The following is a 24834-nucleotide window of genomic DNA, read 5'->3' on the forward strand; positions in this document are numbered from 1 at the left end:
CCGAGTTTGAAAGTCTTTATTTTTGTGTCACACATTAATTCTCAGGAGACATGCAGGATTGCAGGTCAAACAATTCTGTAATTTCAGCCCGTAATTTGTTTGTTACAGCGATGGCTTCAAAAACACAAAACTGTAACCTTAGCATGGCACTAGCTGTATCTACAGAAGAGGTTCAGACAGTAAGACCCAGTTGTGTACACACACATCCTAAATTAGAGCTTCAGCTTCTGACAAAAGTGGATAAAACCAGTGAAAATATTTCTGCAAACCGGATATCTGCTCGGGTGACTTTTCCTTTGAGTTCAGGGTTCAGTTTGATGTCAGCGATTACATGTTAGATGCTTTAGAACCTTTATCATTTCAAGCAAAGCAACTTTTTAATTCTGCAGCTGTCAAAGTCAATACATGTTTAATATGTTGACTAACTGAGGAGAATTCAAGAATCCAATTCATCCGAAGGTCATTCAAGGTCACAGTGTCATATCTAAGTACTGCCTCATCACTGCAGAGGTTGCATGCTTAAATTATACAATGGCTTGATGAGACAGGTCCAATTAACAGTCAAACATCCCTTCCTGCAATGGTGAGAGAAAAGCCTAGTTTCTATCAAAAAGGATAGGAAAGTAAACACCATTGAACGAAACGAAGACGTTAGATCTAACAAAGTTTTGTAAAGATAAGACTAGAAAAGGTGACACTTCATGATGGAAGCAGTGTTTTAGAGAATTTTAAAAAAACCCAACATTTTATTGTTGAAACCTGAAGCCCCTTCTGCAACTGGTCTCATAGTAACATAGTAATTAAAGGACAAAAGCTTTAAACGTGCTAGACAATGAGAGTTCCAAAAAAATTTACAAAAGAAAAGTACAAACAAATAAACAAAACAACAACCTTCTGCCAGTACAGTAGAGTACAAAGCAGTCCTGGCTCTAAAAAAAAAAAAAAAAAAAGCAAAAAAGTGCTCCATGAATCTGCAATGCATCACCAATGCATCGACAATATAAAAAATTAAAAAAATAAAGAGCCCTATTAGATTTTACTCACCGCTTTTTCAAGTCTTGATTCTTGGCTTTGTGGCTGTATTGCACTACAACAGTTGAGGAGAGTGATGGCGTTCGGAGACCGTGATGCTGTTATGTCAAAGTGCTACCAAGCTACTACAGACCTACTCCTACATTTACACCAGCATGAACTATGCCTGCAAGTGATTATCGTGAGAGAATGAAGGACATTTTTCAAAAAACTAAATCCTGGATTTAGTAGGATTGAAAATTTAGGTGTGTGGCTGCCTTCTTAAAAAAAAAAAAAAATCTTCATGTCAGATCAAGTTATTTTTTTATTTTAGGACTTGATGGATTTTAGGAAAACCTGTTACGCAATATGTCAGGATTGCATTGTGCAGTTAGGTTTTTTTGTGAGTCGGGTGAACGAGCTGTTAAAAAAACCAATATTAGACGTTTGGGCGTTTAGCGAAGCAAATGATATGTGGAAGAAAAAAAAGGTTGAATTTAATAAAAAACGAAATGTGCTGAGGCAGTAAAACTTCAGAGCAAACATCAAATCCCAGATTAGAACCTCCTGTCAAGTACATACAGTAAGAAAAACCCAATGAAATCTTTTTCTTTTCCAGTTGGTGATACAAATTAACATTTTTAAGAATAAATACTACTTTGTATTTCATTAACATTTAGATTTAAATTGTTCCATATATTCTATATATTGAATAATTATAAACGCTAAGGTTATCAGAGTTATACTAGGCAGCCCTGGTCAGCTCACCTAAGGAAATAAGGAACGGTAGCAGTCAAAGAGGCAAAACTGGGATGCTTCATTCAGTTTGTCACAAGAATCTGCATTTCTGCATGTCTCCCTCTAGAAGCTAGAGGTCAGACTGTGTCCTCACTTCTTACGTTATGTCTGCGTCTGAGAATGACATCAGATGTCAAACTGCCTAGTTTAAAAGTGGAGAAAATAAACTTACTACACAAAAATTAAAACATTTCTTTAAATAGCAGCTCTTTAAAAGGAATGATGACAAATATGTTACAATAGGAACAATTTCAACAACAACTTATTACTCTCCATTATTCGCAACACCATCCTTATCACATTACATGTTAAGAAAAAAAATAATTGACTCCAAGGGCTCACATAATATAGAGGTTGAGTATTGTTTTAAGCAGGGGTGGTAGGTCACTGGTGGCTCCAAGCTCATTTGTCTGTTGATGGTCTATCTGCTATCTGACTAATGTTTGTGTCCATCGTGGATTGGTGGCATCAGAACAAGAGCATCTCCGATGGAGGTGAGACATGGATAACTGCATCAGATGAGTTCAAATCCCAGGAAGAAGAGGAGGCAATAGTTTTAGAATTACTCCTAATGCTCCTTTCTGATTCATCATTGTCCTGTTTGTCATCAATTTGCCTCACCCCCTGTCACCCTCAGAGTTCCAGCTCCTTTGACACTTTGGTGGCAATGTCTCTAAAGGCTAAAGGGGCCCCCCACAGACGCTTGAACCTCACACCGCTGCTCTGGCCCAGCCCGCTGGGCAGCTGGCAGACCTCTGCTTCAAATGCCACGCGGGCCCCGGCAACTCCGTGGGTGCAGGACAGGAGAAAGGGCCCAGCCAGGTGGACCTGGCAGCCGCAACCCTGAGCCGCCTCGCGGAGTGCTAGTACCACCTCGGCTGGGTCACGGGGACTCCGCACCCTCACATCCCAGCCGCATCGGGGGGTCCGGGGCTCGGACGCTTTCTGATGCCCAGATAGATGGCGACTGAAAGGAGAAGAGTGATTCAAACACGAGATGTGAGTGAAAATAGGAGACGGGATTTTAAAAAATGTTTGTATTACAAGCACAAAAAGAGGAATAGGAGAGATAATAATTAAAGGATATCTTCAACAAGCATGGAGAGGCAGGTTTGAAACTAAACATTTAAAATTCTGCCAGTCAAACATCATTTTTTTGGACAGCACAAATTCCTGCTGGTGTGAAGGGGTTGGAGAATTTCAGAGAATCCGTTTTTATTGCTTCACTACTTTAAAAACACCCATTCTTCCCCCTGTAAACATCTAAGACGAGTCACATCACAGGCTGCCAGCTAGCGTCAGGCTACTGCCGCAGGTTTACCTGCTGTTTTTAACCTGAGACTGAGACTGTGTTGTTGGAGAGGCTGAGGCTGAAAGGAAGTAAGCAAGAACTTTAGAAACATTTTGATAAGAGTACATAAATAAGCTTGTAACTGTTGTATATGACGAGGCCAGGGCTGCTGAGTAGCACACTCGTGACACCACAGTCAACACAAAGTCATGAGCTATGAATGAGACGAGACACTGTTCCATTGAATCCAGAAAGAACATAATCAGCACCTGCATTATCTCTAGAACTTTAAAAAGGTCATTGCACTGGCATTTTAGAGGCTCTACAGTATAAAACACACCGATCTCTACTCACCTTGGGACCGGAGATCTGCTGATTCTCTCAGGTTCGTCTGTGACCCTCGAGGAGGAGACAAACACACATGTTAGGAATCAACTGCACCATTAAAAACCTAATGGCATTCCTTTCCATACTTCCAGTCAACTCACAACACCCAATCACAACAAAGAACACAACAACTGGTCTTCAAATCACAGATATACATTTAGTGGACTGGATGGATATGAAACATCAAAATGTCAGCATCACCAACACAACACGATGACAAAAACCAAGAAATGCAGATGTGGTTCAATAGTAAAGAACCAGGTCTACACAAGCAGAGAAGATGGTGAATATTGCTTTAGTAAACAGACTGAACTTATTTAACGCAACATATGAATCAAAGGAGTACAAGACTTCGGTGGCACAGGTCAAATGTAATAAATTACAGAAATTGAATTGAATTGCCTTCTGTCCTTTGATCATATCTTATATTCATATGCTTTACATGTGTTTTTCACATTAATTATTTAACATGCCATCACAGTGTCATTAAATATAAGCTGTAGCTGCCGTGCATGAAGCTACAACATCCTGCTGGTGGCGGCCATCTGCACTTCCGTCCACAGCCACCAGGGGTCGCTGTGTCCAGTTCCAATGTGGACTGGGGCCTTCTCTCCAGCGACATTTGTTCTTAACTGAAAATTAAATCTCTCCGAGGACTCTGATTAAGAATTAATCACTTTATTACCTTCAATGGTGAAAAAAAAGTTGCCTATTTACATGAAATAAATGTCTGTTTACTACAGCTAAATCTATTATGGCGTTATAACAAGAGACAGGCTATAATAACTGACAATAATTAAGACTTAAGAAACCTTCACACTTATAAATGCGAATATTTATCACCTGAGGAAGGTGTGTGTGTGTGCAAGAGAGAATGGGGTAGAAGCTGAAAGTGAAACAATCTAGATGGCGAGGAGAAGATAGCAGGAGTATAACAGAGCAATCAGCCTATTTCTTGAGACAGGCCTGTGCAGGATCCCTGTTTAAGAGAGGGATAAATCCCGGTTACATAACTAATCCTGAATTAAACCGGCAGTGCTCAATCATTGAGAATGACGGGTACAAGCTCGGATGCTTCATACAAGCATCTGCTCCTTAACAAAACCGAGTGCATAAAAATGTTTAAGGTGTTAATGTGTGACTGTTCATGGGAATACACACTGATCTTCGTAGGAGACTGGCCAAGATCTGTCCATTGCTGACCTTGAATATACTAAATTAAGACGCACATCCCCTAACCAATTCTAGAAAGACCAATACCATTATGCATGTTGCAGTTAGCAGATACTTGATGAGCATAGTTACATTCCCAAATGCAACAGACGGTGAATGAGTGAGTGAAAGAGGGGGTGACAGGCTCGAAGCAAGCAGACAGTCAGGCAGACAGAAGCAGCCAGAAAACATGGGAAAGGAAGACTTACTAACTGTTTTTGTCCCTTGTGGGAGGGTGCAGCCCGACATGGACTTGTTTGAGCTCTGACGTTTAGTAGGGTCAATAGTGACCCTAGGAGAAGAAGAGGAAGAAGAAAAGGAGATGAAGAGAGGGTGAGAGGAATGGAAAAAGGAAAAATTAACAGCAAAGAGTCATAGAGACATTGTGTGAAGTAGAGAGGCAGTAATGGGGAGGACAACAGGAAACAAGAGGAAGCACGGGTGGAAGAAGCAAAGAACAAAAAAAATAAACCAAACGAACTGAACTATAGAAATGAAGGTAAAAGTCTGGCAGGTGACTGTCTTGAAAAAGAAGAAGTTGTTAGGAAACAAACCAACAAATAAAGCAACAATAAGCAGCTGAAAAACAAGTGAGTGTGAACGGAAACTGCACGTCCACCTGACCATCAGACCTGGGTCTCAAGTACTTACTATCTTAAAATTGCATAAAGAAATTATGGGATCATGTATTTGTGATTTCCTTGATTTATATAATGTCCGACTGGATAAATTTAACAGAAATACAGAGCATTAAGACTACCCTCTACCTTATACACAGTTGTTACGGGTAATACAAAATGAAAAGGAATAAACTACAGCACGATAATAATACACTCTATATGAAGGATGCTCTAAAAAATTACCATAGTATGCTAACAATTTCTAAATAAGACCCAGGTCTGACATTAAAGGAGAACATGTTCTGAAGCTAGGAGAACTACCATTATAGAAGGAATGCTGCAGTTAGTATCAGCAAAAGTGTATTGGGAGATAGCACAGTTAGCTAAACGTGCTTCAAGTATAGGTAAGAATAAAAGATCCCTTAAAATATAAAAGACAGTATGGAAAATTTGCTACACATAACCAAATGATGCTAGATGCTTAACAGTGTTTAGTGAATGCATATGGAATTTGTGTAACTTTAAATAGGTAATATATTTTTAGATATTGTATGTAAGATGTATGCTTCACCACAAAGAGGAGGCAAACACACTATATCACATTGTTTCCAGCCTTTTCACTGGCTTTTCACCTTACCTGCGGGTCAACTTGGAAGTCAGTTTGCTTAATAAGTTGGTTGTGGGCCGAGTCCGGGCATGAGGCAGTGGGCTAGCATCATGGGGTGGCGTCGGAGAGCCGGGGCGAGCAAGAGAGGGAGGCCTACGGTCTCGAATCTGTCCACCGTGGAATGTGCTCCTCACTGTGGTTCCCCTGGAGAGGCGGGAGGATGGTGTGGAGGATGAGGAAGAGGCTCCAGAGGCACCAGCAATGCTGTGCGTTGAAGGGGAGGCAGGAGGCAGACGGTGGGATAAGGAGCTGGAAGAAAAGCAGGAGAAGTTGAACATTGTTTTATTCAGCACAGGCAATAAACAGGCATTAGTAACGTGCTAAATTTTTAATTTTCCACCAGGTTTGGTTTTCCAACAAATCTTTAGCCAAACCTGTCTTGAACTTGATTGATGCTGAATTCTAAAAACGCTCAATGCAAAATTTTGCATTTCTTAGTTGCAAATGTGGTTTTTTTAGCAGTTTATTTTAAGTGCGGTTACACTCGGCACAAGTGAAGCATCAGAAAAACTCACAATGACTCAGACCTGTAGGAAAAGTCTTCAGTCAACTAACAGTTTGTTGCTTTTTATTAAACTGCTTTAGACAGATACTAGAAAAAAAATAGGCTTCAAAAGAGCCACTAAACGCAATCACTACCATGAAGGTTTATCAGAAATGAAAACAAAATCCTCTGAAGTATAATATAAAAATCTGATTGGCTACATAGATTTTAAGGTATTCTAGCTTCCAGTATGAGATACAGAACACAACCTATAATATTTACCATACTTTAATTAAAAAAGAAAAGTGGAACTTTTTTTCCCCAGCCCCCTACCTTTCATCCCTTCACACACACACACACACACACACACGCACACACACACACACGCATAAAGGCTGGTGGCCAGAGGCTGCTTTTCATAACGCTCCAGATAACACCTACACAGAGAACTCAAGCGGGGCGCAACCATTAAACGCGCTAAGCTGAAGAGCAGCCATTCCAGAGCAAAATCGTTTAATGTTAAAGTGAAGTGTCTGCCTATTGGACGGGGGCACAGGAAGGTACCGAAAAGAGACTTTAGAGGTCGGAGAGTGGCTTAAAGAAATGGATCTGCATTATTGCTATAGTTGTAATGTGTTATGGTTTTATTAGTATTATAAGTATTCCATGGATTAATATCATGACACAAGATTAGGTTCTGTATCACTGTAAAAATAAGTGCCCTGTATTAATTAAGCACAAATGCTCATGTAGCCATACAGTGACACATAAACTGCATGTGAATCAGTGTTTACATTAAAGGACAGTTGATGCAAGGGCATACTGTAGTCAAGTTATGTGCACTCAGTGTTTTATCTCTGACTTCCCTCGACTGATTAACTGTGTCAGTGCACATGCTTTTCCCATCACCCTAGTTGGCCAGGCATTGTATTGACATGGCCTATGAGGCATTTGGAGAGCAATGCTGGCATAAGGCTTGTATTTTTATCATGCAGCTGGTCTATCAGTTGAGCCTCCTTTCCTTCTATATTTCAAAGCTGACACTTTCTTGTATTCTCAGACCCTCCTGACCAACATTTTCATTGCACTAAATGGCTTTTTAACAGTGATATAATATATTTTGTACAAAAATTCAAACACAACACTTGTTTTTGCTCCCATTTTTCATGACTTAAAGTTCTAACATTCTTTTTTATGTACACAAAGGGCTTCTTCCTCTCAAGTATTGTCCATTTCGTGAGCAGCACGATTACACAGATGTGCCTTCGGACGCCCACAATAAACTGGAAGTGGCAGGAAATGGAACGCTTGGCCGTACACGCCGATCCAGAGCATCGCAAACGAGCACAATGCCGTGTCTGGCGAGTATGCCGGCCGTGCGAGAACCTCCGGGAATTGTGTACAGATCCTTGCAGCGTGGGGCCGAGCATGATCATGCTGCAACATGAGTTGATGGTTGTGGGTGAAAGGCACCAAATATGCCTGCCCGTACCATAACCCCTCCACCACACCACGGGCCACCCGAGCCGAACATGAACAACTGAACAATTGCACCCTCCCTAAAGACTTGTGACATCTCTGGCTGTGCTGTGTGATAAAACTTCACATTTATTGGCCTTTTATTGTGGGCATCCTGAGGTTCACCTGTGCAGGATTCATGCTGTGTGTTCAGCATCTTGGCACGTCACACCTGTGAGGTGGATGGATGATCTCACGCTAACTAGGATAGAATTAGACAGATTTGGGAAGAGTTCTAATTGAGAGAAATAGGCATTTTATGTACATAGGAAGACTTCGGAAAAAGAGCTCAGCTCATGAAACATGGGAGCAAAAACAAAAGGGCTGCGTTCGTATTTTTGTCCGGGGCAGTTTAAAATAAAGGTAACACCTAAACAGACTCTTCAGTAAAAGTTGAGGGTATATTTGATGCAACACCAGATGACAACCAGGGGCAAGGTTTAGGCACAAAGAGAGGCAGAGAAAGTGAGACGAAAGAGAGAGTGAGAGATGGTGGCCCGGCAACACCGACAGTGACAAGCACACAGCCATCTGTCACCGCAGCAGCCAGTTCATATTGAGCACATAAACCCACTGACAAACCCACTCATGCATGCTTTAAGTCCTTTATCCTCTCTTAACAAATTGTGAGACAAACATGCTGGGCCAACCAGTTTGTAAGTTCCGTGGAAAAACACGGAAGCTTTATTAGTGGAAATAAACACCTCTTCAAACCACAGTAAACCAGATTAGTGCATCAGTATTAACTACCATTTAGAAACTATGTAACTAACCTTTAGTTATACTGACATATTTTCATGATATTGGACATTTGTGTTATTTTTGGTCATAAATAACAAAAAATATTACATTTTCTGAGGTCAGAAAGACCTTTGACCAGCAATCTGATCAGTTTTAAGTCCAAAAAGCAAAACTGTTGATGGTGTTGTGCTGCTCGATCGAAATTGAAGTCACAATGCAATGAGACGTACTAGACAAGACGGGTGTTTTCTCCTGATACACACTCGAACCATTATGTGGCGTTCTATATGTGCACACGTGCCTCTTACCTGGTTTCCTTGCCATTTTGAAGCAATGAGTGTCTATCGGCGTTGGCTCGATCAGTGCACACGTACGTGTTCCTCCGAGTCATGGCACTGGCCGGGATGTTATTCTGCAAAAAAAAATTTAAAATCAAAAAAATCAGATTCCAAAAATTAAAAGCATAGTATAATATAGTTCAAACTATTCTATTATTTAAGCGTTTCATCGCTTTGATGTAAGAATCCTACTGATTTGAAAATCTCAGCCAGTTTAATCTAAATTTGCAGGTGTTATCGTATCACGATGTAAAAGTTCACGCGCTCGATGAGTAATGAGTTCTCTGAGCTGTAATTTGACAGGAGGGGTTCTGTTAGAGGTGTGGCTGTCTGGACCAGACAGGCTGTATATTTAACTACAAGACTGAGCGGTTTTCTAACGAGATCATGTTTGATCTGTGGGAAAACGTTCATGTTTTATCCTATACAACCCGGCCGACGTCGCTACGAAGCTTCTGCCACCAGAACCATCTGATTAGAGAAGGAATTAAACTGTGACACATGCTGCAGCTCACACTGTTGGCTTCCAAACAACCACAAAGCATAATTTCTCCCTTACTGTGGTGGAGTTAATGTCCTTTCGGCGGTCGGGTATCTCTGCCTTATTAGGGTTGTGAGCAGAGCTGACCATCGGGCTTGAGGGAGTTGGGATGTTCCGAGAGCCGATGGTGCTGGTACTCGGTTTGCGGACTGACAGTCGCTCCTCTTTAAGTCCAACACCTTCACTGACACCACTGGGACTCCTTTTGGGATGCGTGGAGGTGGAAACCCCGGGACCACCTGAAACAGAAGAAGTAGTTTCATGGCTTAATTAGTCTTGTCTTAATGGTTTAATTGCTTTATTTAACATTTTATGTTTGATCAATGTGATGCAGATGAGTGTGATTCCTCACAGAAGTCAGAATGGCGTCTCTGGCGGTGGTAGGTAGAGGCGCCGCGCTGGGCCTTGGGGCCAGCTGAGGAAGAAGCTGCACCAGAGGACGACGAAGACGAGGCGTGTTTGCTGGTGCCGTTAGTGACCGTGCCAGGTCGGACCCGAGCAAGACTCAGGCTGCTGCTCGACCGAGTCACAACGTTCTCAGTCTGAGCGACAATCACACACACAGAGCCCAGAGACTGAATATTCACAACTGGATTGTTGATTGGTCTGTTTACATGTATGTTACTCGTGTTATTTAACGTTTCACTACACAAATTGGATTTGGATATTATGAAAAACAGTCAGCCTATGACGCTCACATCATTCTTGCGCCCCAGCAGCAGGTATGTAGCGGTGACTTCATTATACTTTTGAGTGTTTAGTGAATCTCTGATCTCCTCCCGAGTGAACCCCATCCCAACCATGATATCTGGAACCAAATCATTAAAACGTTATTAAGTGTTTATTTTTGAGACTTCAGAATCTGAGAGTAAAGGCAGAGCCTGTCTTACCGATGCGACTGGTATCATTGAAGTCCTCAACCGGCTCAATGTGGGCCTTGAGCTCATCGCCTTCGTGCCCAATATTGATCCACTTATCTTTCATTATTTGCTATAAGAAAAAAGAAGTTAAGAGATTCTGAAAAATAGGACAAGAAATTTGTAATAAAAACATTTGGATCTTACTAATCTAATCTAAAAATCTACGGCTTTATGTAATATTGATGGACCTGCTCACCTCAAGTGAGCAGCGTTTGGCAGGGTTAAGAACCAGGAAGCGGCGCAGGATTCCTTCACAGTCTGTAGACATGTAGAACGGTATACGGTATTTCCCTCTCAAAACACGCTCCCGCAGTTCCTAAACAACACACGGTGGTAAGAATCAAACACAACGAATAAGAAATGTAAAGGTTTATACTGGGTAATAATGCCGTCAACTTTCCCAGTGCAGTTTTAACAGTATTTTAACAGTATTTTCCCCTTTACTCAGACATAACGCCATTGTTATAGTGTTTATACTGAGCGTATATATGTAGGACAGCTCGTGCACATGCACACATCCCTGCTAATGGTTTCACACTAATCCACTAAGGAGCATTTTCTTTGTAACAGGGCTGCGATGTGCCAGTAGTGTCTGGTGATCAAGACAAGGCCGTACTTGGGCTCTGCAAATCTTTTATCAAAATGAAATTCACCTAATAAATTGGTCTGATTTTACAGAAAACAACATGTATTCTGTTCAGTAATTTGAATGTAAATATACTTACATTATGAACAATTACAGCACAAACATGTTGCATTAAATTCAATAAAATTTAAACTATACTGCCAAACTATAGAATTAAATTAAGGGTTTAAATCACAATATACACCGTTTATTTATCCGTTGCATCTGAAAGGTAATAATGACTCGTTTAAAATACCAAACTGTTTGCTTCACCCACCTTTAGGTTCTGTCCATCAAAGGGCAAAGAGCCACTGACCAGTGTGTATAAAATGACACCGAGGCTCCAGATGTCCACCTCTGGACCATCATACTTTTTTCCCTGAAAGAGCTCTGGAGCAGCATATGGCGGGGAGCCACAGAACGTGTCTAGTTTACTGCCCACGGAGAACTCATTACTGAAGCCAAAGTCAGCTATTTTGATGTTGGAGTCCGCATCTAACAGCAAGTTTTCTGCCTACACAAACACACATAAAAGATATAACACGATGAAAACCAAAATTGAACCTATATATATATGAAATCAATACTCTAAAACAAGTGTAGCCAACAATACTCCAGATATTAGCTATAAAATCCTGTTATTAGCATTATGTCTTTCAAAATTCAGGAGGATTAGTGAATTTTATTCATTTTATCGTGAGTAAAAACCTTTTTTTTTTCACATTAGCATTTTAAATGCTAGTCTTAAATGGTGCATATTGTAATGCTCGTTTTGTAATCACCTTCAAGTCTCTGTGAACAATGTTCTTCTGATGACAGTAGTGCACCGCTGAAACAATCTGAGGAAAAAAACATAGAAGACAACTTAAAGATTAAGGACTATCTATGTGGATTTTGCACAGAAGATGAACAACCCTTCATTTATCACATATGCTGACATTAACGTTAAGGCGTGAGATTTCGCTAACCTGTCGGAACTTGGCTCTGGCCTCTTTCTCCTTCATTCTGCCGTGAGCCACGAGGTAGTCAAACACTTCACCTGAAGAAGAATGAGAGCAAATGAGTCACTCTCTCTTTACACAAATTTGAAAGTAAAATAAATTGCTTAAAAAAAAAAAACAGGAACAAACAGGATTCTGTCTTCAACAACCTTTCAGGAAACGAACGAAGAGATGGTTAATGTGAATTCACGCACATTAACTTCTTAGATATAAAAAATTCAAATCACCTAAACATTTATTTTTAAGTCTGTTCCAATGCTCAGAAGAAAAGGACATATTTTTAAAATGAATCAAATGCCTTTAAAATATTTAGGATCAGAAATATTGATTCATTATCATTTCATGTGATGGTGGTGGGGGCTTCACTCACCTCCACTGGCAAACTCCATTATCAGATATAGAGTCTTCTCAGTCTCTATCACCTCAAACAATTGAACTGCCACAAACAAAGAAATTGTTACCACAAAACGCACAAACCTGCACACGCAACCACAGGTAGCTTCATCATCTCCACTCACCTATGTTCGGATGATTCAGGGTTTTCATGATGCGTACCTCTCGAAACAACTGAAATACAAAATGTGAACAAGGAACGATCAAATTCCGCCAGCTGGTGCATATGGAAAAAAGGGCAGGATTGCTTGACAGGTTCAGTCTTGTCTCATGGATTCATCAATTCAAATCTTTAATTAAACCCCGACCATTTACATAAAAGTTCTAATTCTGTTTGCCCCATTTCTCTTCACACACACACACGCAGAGACTCGATGCCCTTCTTATTTTTCTGACCTGCTCTGGGGGCCTGGTGCTACACCCTGACAGAGGAACCCCCCCCAATTCATCCATCACTTTGGACTGCTGCTTCACCTCGCTCGCTCTCTAATTAAAATGATTTTAAATTAATATCTTAAAGGCTTTTTTTTTTAAACGAGTGACTGCACACATTGTAAATGTAAACAACCAAGTAAGTGCTCATTTGTCTTTAAGTCATTTGTATCTACTATGTGAGACATTCTGACACTAGAAGATAATGACCCTCACTTTTTTCCCACTGGGGTTCAAATGGAATGACATTAGCTCCAAAGTAGAGACCAGAGCAGTTCAAAAACGGCTTTATTAACTCTAACGCAACTACAGAAATCGGAGTGGTGACATTTGCACAATGGTTGTTCAGTATTAATGCTATTCTGGTTATTTGCATTTTACATCCATCTGGCCATTTTCTGTTATTCAGGTTCTGTTATGCACCATTTATTCAGAATAAGCAGATATGCTAAAGCCTATTCCCCAGAAAGCAAGACAAATGTGGCTAACGTTCTCTAAAACCTTATTTTCTACATAGAATATATAAAACTCATGTGCATTTTTGATGGATGTTTTAGTTTGAATTAGCATGCAACAATGTTTATTAGAGAACAATGTTTTCCTCTTATTTAAATTACCTTTCAGTACAGACATAAGACTATTTTGAATGTTCCATTAAACAACATTTTTATAGAATGTGTTTAACCAGAATGAAATAACTTGGCACCTGAGTTTACAGTGAACTGTAGTGTGTTTATGATTGGTGTGAGTGACACCACCTGAAGGCACAGAGAGCTTATTCATATTCACTCAGGGCCTGAGAAGAGCAAACATACTGTACGTGCGTGGAGCCTCAAGTATTGACCAGCGAAAACTTGTTACGGACGACAGACAACTAAAAGATAAGATTGACTCATTTGTTGATGCGTGAACAGCTGCGGTGTGACGACACCTAAATGCCAGTAAACTGTTAATGTGTTATTACATACGTTGTTCTCTTCTCCTTTTCAACTGAACACTCCCACACATTGAAGCCGCACTGTCGTAAACACACAAATCCACAGGGAGCGCGTGTAATCGAATTAAGTGCACAGTGCATCAGCTGTTCATCTGAGCTTTAGCAAGAATTATCAGCTAAGCTTTACCTCTCTTCCCTGCGTCCATTATATCCATTCACCTTTCTCTTTCTCTGCCCGTTCACCCCATCTTCGTTTACCTTTTGCTCCCCCATATTCGTAGCAACTGGGAAACAAATCGCCAAGTAAGGAGCAAAGACCAAATGTTCAGAAACATCTAAATTTAACCTCCTAAAATTTTGCCGAAAGTCAGAAGTGATTAGACTACAACCATTTTTTGGTAACACTTTTCTTTTTTGTCACGAAAGAAGAATGCATTACTCCTCTACTGATCCAATACTCTCGTTCTTGTGCGTCTACAATTCACGTCACCGTTACCAGGACAACACAAGTAATAATCCTTGTGGCTGAGAGGGGGTGGTGGGAAGTCATGGGATGGCAAGCACAAAGAAGTAGGTACACAAGACACAACATAATTATAGACAGCTGTGTCAAATTGTGCCTTTTTTACGCACAATATATGTCGAATTGTGTGCTCACAGATTAAGAAAATAAAATAATAAAAATAAGTTCCTATTTCTCAGTGCCAGAAGAGATTTTTTTTTCATCTAACAGTAGTCTTTTAGTCGAAGTAGTTCATGTGACCTGGTATTGTACTTTTTAATCTACGTTCGTTCCTCTTCATGGACGCAAAAAGAGACACAGGAAGACGACGGGGCTGAAACGGACAGACGAGGAACCGCCGTCTACTGTCTGTCGCAAGATGATACAGTCTGAAACACAAAAGTCAGCTCAACAATGGAATGTGCGCTTCCTCTTATCGTCTGTACCCACTCACGTAGCCAGATAAATCCAGACAAAAAGAAAAACGGATAGTTTAAGAGTTAAATGAACACAGACGTCTCTTACTCCCACATGAGACAGTGTCGAGCAAATAAACCTGTGTGTTTGTCTGCGTTTGTGAACTAGAAACAGACAGTGGGAACATAAAGGTTGCAGAACATTGCAGTGCCCAAGCCTGCTGGCGGCGCCATCCTTTTATACATAGAGAACATCATCAAGGAGTCTCATGTTGCTCTACGCTGTAATTTCAGATAGAAGTCCAACATTTCCAGAATTAAAAATAGACTTGACTACAAACACTGGAGCAGCAGCAGGGTCAAAGCAGCATTTTCTAAGCAATGGAATAAAAACAACGAGGGCCATTTGCAGTGGCTTTAGGTGGTGGTTGTGCTCTGCTCCCATCACAAGTGTGGAATCAAGTGCTGTCTCGACAGTTGTTGAAAGACTGCAGTCGCAGCACTTGTTCCCTGAGTTAAATATGGCTGGTATCAGTCACAGTCTGCAAAATGTCTGAGCCTCTTGATGTTGTTCCACAGCCCCAGTCTGTGCTTAGATATAGAAGAGCAATACGCTAACAAAAGCTGTGATCTGCCTTTATACGAGACAAGACAAAGCATTTCCCTATATTATCTGATTATATAAATGTATGTGCATCTAAATATACAGCTTTGATTTGTCCCATTATGCCATTTAAACAGTTGCACTAGCAACACAAACAGCAGCAACACAGACACCAATAAAGGGAGCGGGAGGGGGTTTTCTTCAGTTGTGCTCTGTATCTTGTCTTTATCATGATTTCTGTATTCGACTCCTGCGCCAAGGCCCCATCGACACCCCCACTCCTCCCCAACTTAGCCTACCCCCTTTGTTTGGCTGTCTGGAATTTAACTACTGGCTCAGGGGGCCTGTGTGAGGGACACAATTTGCTTTACTTCATTAGATGTCAGCTAAAACAGTGTCTGGTATGCACAGATTAATGCTGTGTATGGTAGACAAATGTAGAATTAGTCGTACTTTCGTTGTATAAAATAGATGAATGAAAATCAAAGGACCCATTATTTTAGTCTTTTGTTGTTTTTTGATCCACAGCCTTGGAATTCTGTTATAGACAATAGTGAAAAAAGTGTTTTCAATGTGACCAGACAAAGCAACTGTTAAACCCATAGCAAAGGATTTGATATATTCAAAATAACAACCAAATAGACTTTGCACACCGCACAGAGTTAAAGGTGAAGCGGAAATGTCACCTGGCAGCATGCTCGGGTCCCAGAATCCCCTGCAACAATGCTGACACAATGCAAACGGCCGATGCGCTATGCAGTATCGGACCATTAGACCATGAAAATGACTTTACAGAAAAAAAAATCTATAAAAGTCTGTGCTCTATAACAGATGAACCTGTACAGGCACGGCAACCCCGACTATCCTCATACCTTCTCATACCTCCCTGCCAGAGCAGGGCGACAGTCTCTCCCTTCAAAAAGCCACTGCAGACACGGCTCTCCAGAGAGCACCTGCTCTCCGAGCAGCGCTCGTCTTCTTCACCTCCTCTCTCCTGTTTAGATCTACCAGCTCTTCGCTGGTAGCTGCACTTGTACTAGGTAGTTTAAGACGGTGATGCAGTGTTGTATTCACATAGGTCTGAGCACCATCTTAATGACTAAAATGTAAATGTACCCGATACCTTTCTGACAGTGAACATACATTTAGTGAGGCTCTTTTTGTTCCTCATGGCGTCGAGGCAAAAGAGCGATCAATCTGCTTTCCAACCCAGTATCAGGGTCCGGTGGACCAAATGTCCACAGACACTATCAGTACCCTAAAGTCTGTGTTTAACCTGACCTAATTTAGCCTAGATTAAGCAGTTGAGCATAAATTAATGCTGTGTGTGTGTGTGTGTGAGACAGGTTATTGACTCCATGATGTCAGTGTTGATGCAGGTGTTGATAAAGAAGATACAATCAAACAAGGCCAAAGTTTGTTCCAGGAAACAGAGGCGGGCTTCAACTGTGAGAATCTGGAAAACCTGCACACCACTTGAGCAAACCAAAATGTTGAAAGTGCGACTTATCAGCACTAGTCACTTTTTAGACAATAGCATCAAAGTTTGCTTTGTCATTTCTGGTCTTTGAGGCAACGTGAGGCGGATTTTACTTGATCTGGGTTTAACTGCAGGGTATTTAACTCACTTTCTATCATTGCTGATAAAAGAATGAGACTGTCTAAACCGGGATTCTACATTTTTTACACACACAAGGTGACTTTAGGACAAACATTATCATATTCACATAGAGAACACACCTTCTGTAGACTGGTTGGGTTAAGCTGGGTTTTATCGATGATCTTTATTGCGACCTGGGAAGAAACCAAAGAAAGAAAATGTGAATTTGAACAAGATAGTTTCAACAGACCAAGTATACAGTGTTACAAGCAGACCAAAGATTTGTTATTGCTGCGTCCCAGATAACCTTACGTACTCAGTGATTTGACACAGTATAACACAATACACAGCTGCCTATTGTGCCTTCAAAAAAATCAGTTGCATGAAATTTCTGCCTCTAAGGAACTTTATCGTAGTGAATGTGCCAAAATGAAACCATCTTCTTTAAAATCAAGCATTTTAAACCGATTCTCGAGTTTCCACCGTTTACATTTATACACACAAAAACTGTTCATTTCAGCGGGTTATGAAAGCTAACAGGGGGTGACGTGAACTCATGGAGCGACCCTTCAAAACACCAGCTGCGGTCTAAGTCACAAGATGTTACTGCTCTGCTGAGGCCCTAAAAAACCCGGCATTAGCTCTTCTATTTCAGGCATTTGTGTGCACTTACATGTCTTTTGCAGCACGTTATCATTAAACCTACCTCTCGACCAGTCAGTATGTGTCGTGCCAGTTTGACCTTGGCAAAGTTTCCCTTTCCAATGGTCTTCAGTAGCCGGTAGTTTCCGATGTGCGGCTGCTCATCTGAACATAAAGCGATGGAGTTCCGACATCGTGCACCCAGAGAGCGGCTGGACCAGCCAGTGCCCTTCTCTGAACGGCTGACCGAGAGGGAGGTATGCTGGAATCAAACAAGAGAGACGCACACAAGCATGAATTGACAGGAATCATTTCCAAATTTTCAGTGAATTTTTTGTATCTCACACAGTTTAAGTAGGACGTTTGAGATAATCGTGATTCACAACTAATGCTAAAGAGGACCTGTTCTAAACAATGACAGTATTTCCTGTTTAAAACATACTAGAAATGGACACAAGTAGTGGTTAATATATTAACAAAGCAGATAAATAGGTGAAAGATCGGGGCAATTCATTTGTGTAAACAATCTCACGCCATTATTGTCTGTTTTGACCTTCTAGTTCTTGATGTATCCTTGATTTTCTCTGCCTCTGTGTCTAATTCTGGTATTTGACCAACCTCTTTATACCATTTCCATATCTCACTTTCTGATGGATTCATCTCAAATACACATTAATTACACCAAAACAGAAGGGAATGAATGTAGCAAAATGGGATAAAGTGAGATTATAACCAGATTAGACACAAGAAAATAAAGAGCTGGTTCATGTCTCAAAGCTTTATTAGCTATGCTAACATCTATCATAAAGACACGAGATGTGACCACTCGAGAATACTGAGGTTCAGATTAGGTCTGAGGCCTTCCAACATAAACATCTTTAATCCCTCCATCTGCTCTCTTACACATGCTAAATGGAAACATTCCATTGAAACATTCTACAAACACTTTTTAGGGGGTAATATTAGCGAGTATTACCTGTAGTGGCCCGACACCAAACACGATAAAGAGTGCGATCTTAATTATAGAACAGTATTTGGATGACGGGATGAAAATGGCATTCATTTGTATTCATGCAGCCTTCACCAATAACCACCTTACAGCATTTCATCCTATCAAGACCTCAAGGTCAAATCGTGGTGGGTTTTTTTTTTTTCTTCAGACAGAAAACAAACCATTTCATGTTACTTGGGTTTTTGAGGTTACAAAGGTTCACAGCCAAAAATCCACCCACACGTCTGAATGCGTCCCATTGCCAATTTATTCCACCACCTTCATTTTCATCTCTCCTTTACCCTCCCCCCATTATTCACCCCTTCTCGTCTCTCCTGGCTCGTCCCATCCCCCAGACAAATCAATTTGCCTGCCTTTCCTCCATTCTCTTCCCCGTGCCGGCACCCACCCTCTCTTTTGTCTTGTATTGCAATCTTCAATTTCAGCGACCCAGCATCAATTTAAACTTCCCACCGCCCTCCCCCCCCCCACCCTTCACACACACCCTTCCCCCTTCCTCATATACTTCTCAAGGAGAACATTGATTCAGCCACTCCTACTGATTGGAATGCAGTTTCATTCAGAAAGCCATGTTTAGGAGTGAGTAACTGTAAGACGTGTGTTGTCATCTGTGACTGGGACATGCAGAGGAATGGGGAATTAGATCATACACATGTAACATGACATTCAGGATTGAAGATCAGGGCACGTGAACGGCCGGCTGCACATGTTTCCGTAGTGTGATGTTGTGATTTGCAAAAAGTCCAGTGTGGATGTGCACATTTTGGTGAGACATTCATGGAATTTACAGTCTACTCACTTCTTATATTCTTGTTGCACCAAATAAACTATAATGTCATAAGAAGTAGCTAGGTCTGCTAATATAGGTCTGATATTCAAATATTAGCAGAGTTGTCAATAATTGAAACACACACACACACATACGCACACACACAAGACGGTTTAATAAAACCCAAAACAAAACATAATGTTTCTAAAGAGATCCTTAATAATTCTACTGAATTATTGTTAGAACATGTTAATCCCGGGCCCGGTCCCACAGGAATTATAACTACCGTTTAACCTCACAACATTCCGGGAAGAAATCATCACTCTGAGGCCCGAAGGGATTTATCTTTCGTTTCAGGACGATCTTCATGTTTTTGCTACTTCGTTCCTCCCCGATGTGAACTTTCCCGTCCACATATTACCAAAAGACACTAAGAGAGCAATTTCTCCCTGCGTGGCAGCTCTTAAACGAGTGGTGGAAAACGACCTTAATGCCTCTGATCCTGGTAACGAAAGGAGCGATAAACGAGCGGTCGGCATGAGCAATGTCACAGTACACCAACAAACACCACACCCTGAGGGAGGCGTCCTGCTGCTGCGGCCTAAATGTGCACGCTGATGGGCGGCATTGAGTAAAGACAGGATGTGTGATGTTGGCCTCACACAAAAGGTATGGTGCAACCTTGAAACATCCCTAACCTCTATAGACAAGCTTACGCATGCAATCCAGTTTCCTTGTTAGTGTTATCTTGATACTAAAGCTCCTCCAGGAAGTGTCAGGACACGGGAAACCACAAAAGAAGTGTGTCCCTGGTGACTGAGTTACACAATATTAATATTGTCGCACAAACATCTGAACGGGTCCTTAAGTCTGTGGGAAATATTTTATTAAGGAAGAGATCCATCAGGAAAACGTGCCAGCAGACATGACAGCCGACATTCTGCGGGTAAGATTTTATCTGCTTAAGCATATTTTGATGACTTTTAAGAAATTTTACTGCACAAAAGGCTAAACAAAAAATATCACAAAAGCAGCTAATCCACTGGCCAACAGATTGCTATCCATAATCATCTGACTCACACTAATTTGGCAGGAAAACCCTTCTCAGAGGCAGCACACTCTGTATTCAGCAGGACAGAACAGGTTTTTCATTAGTACCACCAGTAGGAAAGGTATAATTTAACCAACAGTTACATGATTTGAGTCACTTCTGGGTGAGATTTGCGCATTACATTGATTACTGGAGTTCTCAGATTGGACTGTGCAAAAGCACGCATGTACCTTTTTGTTCACACTCTGGAGATTTAAAACCTTTTTCAACATATTCAAACCAGGACAACGTTCATCAGAATAGGCCAACAAGAGCCCGATTCATGATGTTTCTTCTGTAGTGTTCCAAATCTAAAAAACTGTAGCCATTATTTTACCTCCTCCTGCACAGAATGTTAGCGAAATATGCCAAAAAACACAAATAAGGGAACGCTCAGCTCTGTCTTAAAATGGTTCAATGACAAGGCTTAACAACACTAAAGCAGTTGTGCTGATAACTGTGAAGGTTTTTAGGTGAATTTAAGGTCATTTTGGGCATCAGACGTGGCTTTTGGGTAACGGGTCAGAATAGGAGCTGCATAGACAGTTTTTATGTGTAAGAAAGGGCTGCTGAATACTCGTGTACACAAGCCTTAAAGCACTCTTGCTACAGAACTTCCTTTTCTTTTACGTTGGGTTGAAACCACATGACTAGCCCAGAGCAAAGGAGCTCGCACATTCCCAAGCGCAACATCAAAACACACAAACATCAGTGCATACCTCCACGTTACACGTCAAACAACTTTTACTGATGCCACATGAAAGCCTGAAAGATTTGCCATTGCATAATTCCCCTTCTTTATCGGAAACAAACACGATTTACGCTGAGGCTGGGTTTTAAAAAAAATAAAATCTAATCAACGTATCAGTGCATTGGATTAACATCTTTCTTATTTTGTATAAAACTGCATAGACTTGGTCTGAGCTCAAATATTCTTGGATCCATCTGTCCATCCTATGATGGGAATGCTGTACTGGAATTTTATGAATGTTGCCAGACATATTTTCTTTGGTGTAACATAAAATGGAGATTCTATTATTTGAGATGTTATATGAGAACATATGATAAATGTGAGGAGGCAGCCTATTCTATGTACAGGTATGCTAATATGATATAATATAAAAGTATTGTGGACAGTATAGGTTTGAAATGTATTACAAGGCAGACGGTGAAATCTGACTGACAGCCCTCTTTTAACTGTAATCTCAGCTAACACAGCATTTTTGGTCAAAAGCAGTAAAAGATAATATTATAACTAATATAACTGAGCAAACTGACACAGTAAGACAGACACACATCTCACAATTCACAGGGGGAAAAAAAAGCTCAATGTGAATTCAAACACTCAAAGTGCATAGGATAAATCACGCCGGACGGAATGAATCCGGCGTTTTCCTGGATCGAGTGGCTTCCTCCCCATCACTGGCGACATCAACAGTTAATCCCTGTTGTGTTTAACGTTCAATTTAAAAATGAAGATTGTGGTAAAAGGTCACAGCGAGAGGGGGGGGGGGAGCTGATGGTGAATCTGAGCCAGTGGTAATGTGGCTGTCATTTGCATCACGTCAAACAACAGGCATTAGAACCATACGGACACTTCTGAATGACTCATTTCCAGAACAAGTGAACATTCCGGGTCGCTGATGGGGAGAAAGTGCCCTTGAGATAAAGATTGGGATCCTCGGTGCAGTGTCACCATTAAAACCAGTAGACGTGTTACAAATGGTGATCTGCTAAGGGCAAATGTACTAAAGGATTTTTTATTTATTTTTTTTTTAAATGGTGATTTAAAAGCTAGAGTCGTGTCTTCCCAAATTCCAGACAGGAAAAACATCAGCAGGGAAAACCAAGCTAGCCTGACACAGCAGATTTTGCATTATTGTGCAGCCCAGTGAGCCGCACTCCACACACATTCTAATCAAACACCCAGCACATCAGACAGGCTGCAGGAAGCGGGCACGATGACGCCTGAAATTAAGCTGATCGAGGGGCAGATTGACAGGAGAAAAAGGGTGGGGAGGGATGGATGCAAGAGGCTGGGTGTGGAAAAGGCCTTGCATCAGACGCATTACTTATTGATCAACTGGGGGGAACAACCATGCGCACTGAGGCAAGCGTGGATATAAGGGTGGATGTGGATGTCTAAGATATTAGGAGGCTTAATTAGCGAAACCCATTCGACCCTGCAACAGCTTCTGGCACCAGAGCCTCCACCCTGGTCCCCCTAGGACCGTGTCCAATTGCCAGCAGCCTCGTATAAACTAGACAAGATTAACGCCAGTGTCGCCTGCTTGATTATAAGTGCTCTTTGCGCACGTCAGAGTGATCTAAAGGCCTGATGGATGATGTGGCTCCTCGCTCGTCTCTAAAGGCAGATGCATTTGAAAGAAAGGTCGCTTATTGAAGGTGAAAAGCAGATGTCGGTGTTTTAATTATTTACTTACATGGTCGGCGTTCCGCTCGTTCCCAGGCAGCGCTGTGCGTAAAGACATTTTCGTCCCTGAGAACGTTTCGCCGTCCGGGAGGGGGGGAAAAAAGCGTAACAAATAGACCGGGGTTTTTGATCCAACTGGCTTTAAAACACCCAAGATTACCCTGGCTGTCACACCAGGATCTCTAGAAAACAGTCCCGCTTCTCATATAATCCTCATTGTCATGAAGCAGCACAGATCACCGAGTGATCCTACAAATGAATAAGGTAAAAATAAACGGGTCGCCTAGGCCGGCTCGATCCCCCACTCCGATCCACCTAGGTTTTCACTTTCCCAGATCCTTCCCAGACGCTATCGTACCATATCGGTAAATGCTGGCTGGCTCGCCCACGGAACATTACCGGTGGTCACCGCTTTACTTTAGGCACCATCGTCTTCTGGCGAGACGAGGAGAAAAAGCCCCGACATTGGAGCGAGCCATCCGAACGAGAAACCACGGCGGTCTCCGTGCGTCCCTGCGACCACTGCGGGTTACGGGGGGGGGGAAAAAGGGGGGAGTTTTCGCTTTTCTCGGCAGCAAGCTAATGCGATTTTCTGGATGGAGGACGTCAGAACGGTGGCTCCCTCACACACAGGGTCGATGGGGCCGAAGGACAGATGGGAGACGACATCACAAGACGCTGGGGCGTGTAGCTACCGAGTCCTTGGACAGCAATCAATGGCAGATTGCGACCGAATTAAAGAAAGCGACGGATGCGGATCCCCACAGTCACCCTCCGCTCATTTGGCTTCAGTCGAATCCGGCTTTAAATCCTCGCCTTCGCCCGGAGCGCCGGGGTTCTGCGGTCGCGCGATAAGCCGCCGGCGTCGGGGTGCAAAATAGGTACCGGAAACATACTTGTTTTGTATTAGGAACATCAACGAAAGCGACCCTCTCCTCCTCCTCCTCCTCCTCCCAACAAACAGTGACAAGAGGGAGGAAGAGGACGTCACGTCAGGGCTGGGGCTGCGGAGGCCGCGCACGCGCACCCGCGCGCGTCCTTCCCCCCTCGCTCGTGTTGCCTTCTGCTCTACACGTGAAGGGTGTCGATCCGGTTTGGGACGCTCGCGTGCACACTCAGAGCTCCGCGCCGCCGAGACGGTTTGTTAATTTGAACCACATTTCGTTGCGAACTAATGCGGCACATTTCCCCCTGAATAAAATGTCCTCGCGACCTTACGTCTTCCTCCCCAGAGGTCGGTGTCGCCCCCTGGTGGCCACACTCGGTAGTTGTTGTTTCACGTTTATTCCTCTCCATTAAAAACAAACAAACAAAAACCCCCCAGATATGCAGCATTAATGTGTTTCCTGTAGTCTAAAAATAAACAAACCTTTCCAATTTGGGACCTTAAATGAAGCTTTATCTTAAATGCATTTGACTGTTTAATTGAAACCTCCACTGGATGTAGATAATAAAGCCAGAGAAGCATCGGTTGACCTCCAACGACAGTGAAGCGACAGTTGATCCCAACTTCAGCTTCGGCCTGATGTGAGACAGTTTTAAAATAGCCCTCTGCTGACAATGAGGCTGATTCTCAAATTATACATCCACTATACGTAATCATTGACTTAATGTTGATTTTATTTCAACACACTTAGTTGTTCAAATTTGTTGCCATCCACATGTGTATGCATATGTGGTGTGTAGGTTGGTTTTTTTTATTTTTAAAAGGAACCATTCTACATTACCTCAACAGTGTAAATTCTAAAAACAGAATCAGTTTTTGTGCAGTATGGGACTACATCACAAATGTCTTATTTATCTGATGGCCAAATTCGGTTCTTACCTGTACTGATCTGAACCTGTTGGT

At 41.8% G+C, this 24834-nt stretch overlaps 1 protein-coding gene and 1 long non-coding RNA gene across 3 annotated transcripts in view; one reads left to right on the forward strand and one right to left on the reverse strand.

Annotated features, from left to right (window-relative positions):
* On the reverse strand, positions 1–24138 carry mark4b (MAP/microtubule affinity-regulating kinase 4b). Of its 2 annotated transcripts, XM_057048906.1 has the most exons (18): positions 22996–24138; positions 17745–17942; positions 17179–17232; positions 12673–12721; positions 12525–12590; positions 12122–12192; positions 11936–11992; positions 11431–11667; positions 10725–10844; positions 10499–10598; positions 10307–10416; positions 9961–10150; positions 9627–9847; positions 9038–9141; positions 5957–6235; positions 4909–4991; positions 3455–3499; positions 2569–2776 (listed from the first exon to the last, which is right to left on the reverse strand). In XM_057048906.1, exons 1-18 carry the CDS (start codon positions 23041–23043, stop codon positions 2712–2714), a joined length of 2097 nt encoding a protein of 698 aa, XP_056904886.1. In that variant the 5' UTR covers positions 23044–24138; the 3' UTR covers positions 2569–2711. The 2 variants fall into 2 exon arrangements, with proteins under 2 accessions (XP_056904885.1, XP_056904886.1); XM_057048905.1 differs by lacking the exon at positions 4909–4991 and having other exon boundaries at positions 1–2776; positions 22996–24137.
* LOC130534669 (uncharacterized) overlaps positions 20272–24834 on the forward strand; it is a 9965-nt gene continuing 5402 nt past the window's right edge. The window contains exon 1 of the long non-coding RNA XR_008952934.1: positions 20272–20407. This is a non-coding gene — a long non-coding RNA (uncharacterized LOC130534669). The remainder of the gene's footprint in view (positions 20408–24834) is intronic.

The sequence above is a fragment of the Takifugu flavidus genome, chromosome 12 (assembly GCF_003711565.1).
Source record: "Takifugu flavidus isolate HTHZ2018 chromosome 12, ASM371156v2, whole genome shotgun sequence".
Taxonomy (NCBI): domain Eukaryota; kingdom Metazoa; phylum Chordata; class Actinopteri; order Tetraodontiformes; family Tetraodontidae; genus Takifugu; species Takifugu flavidus.

What these genes read in the sequence shown, in the direction of transcription:
- mark4b (XM_057048905.1), bottom strand. Translation starts at nt 23,043, where the DNA reads ATGTCTTTACGCACAGCGCTGCCTGGGAACGAGCGGAACGCCGACCAT. An exon ending in ACATACTGACTGGTCGAGAG is followed by an intron (nt 17,233 to 17,744) that starts GTAGGTTTAATG and finishes GTTTCTTCCCAG; the next exon opens with GTCGCAATAAAGATCATCGA. An exon ending in CCAGAGCCAAGTTCCGACAG is followed by an intron (nt 11,993 to 12,121) that starts GTTAGCGAAATC and finishes TTTTTTCCTCAG; the next exon opens with ATTGTTTCAGCGGTGCACTA.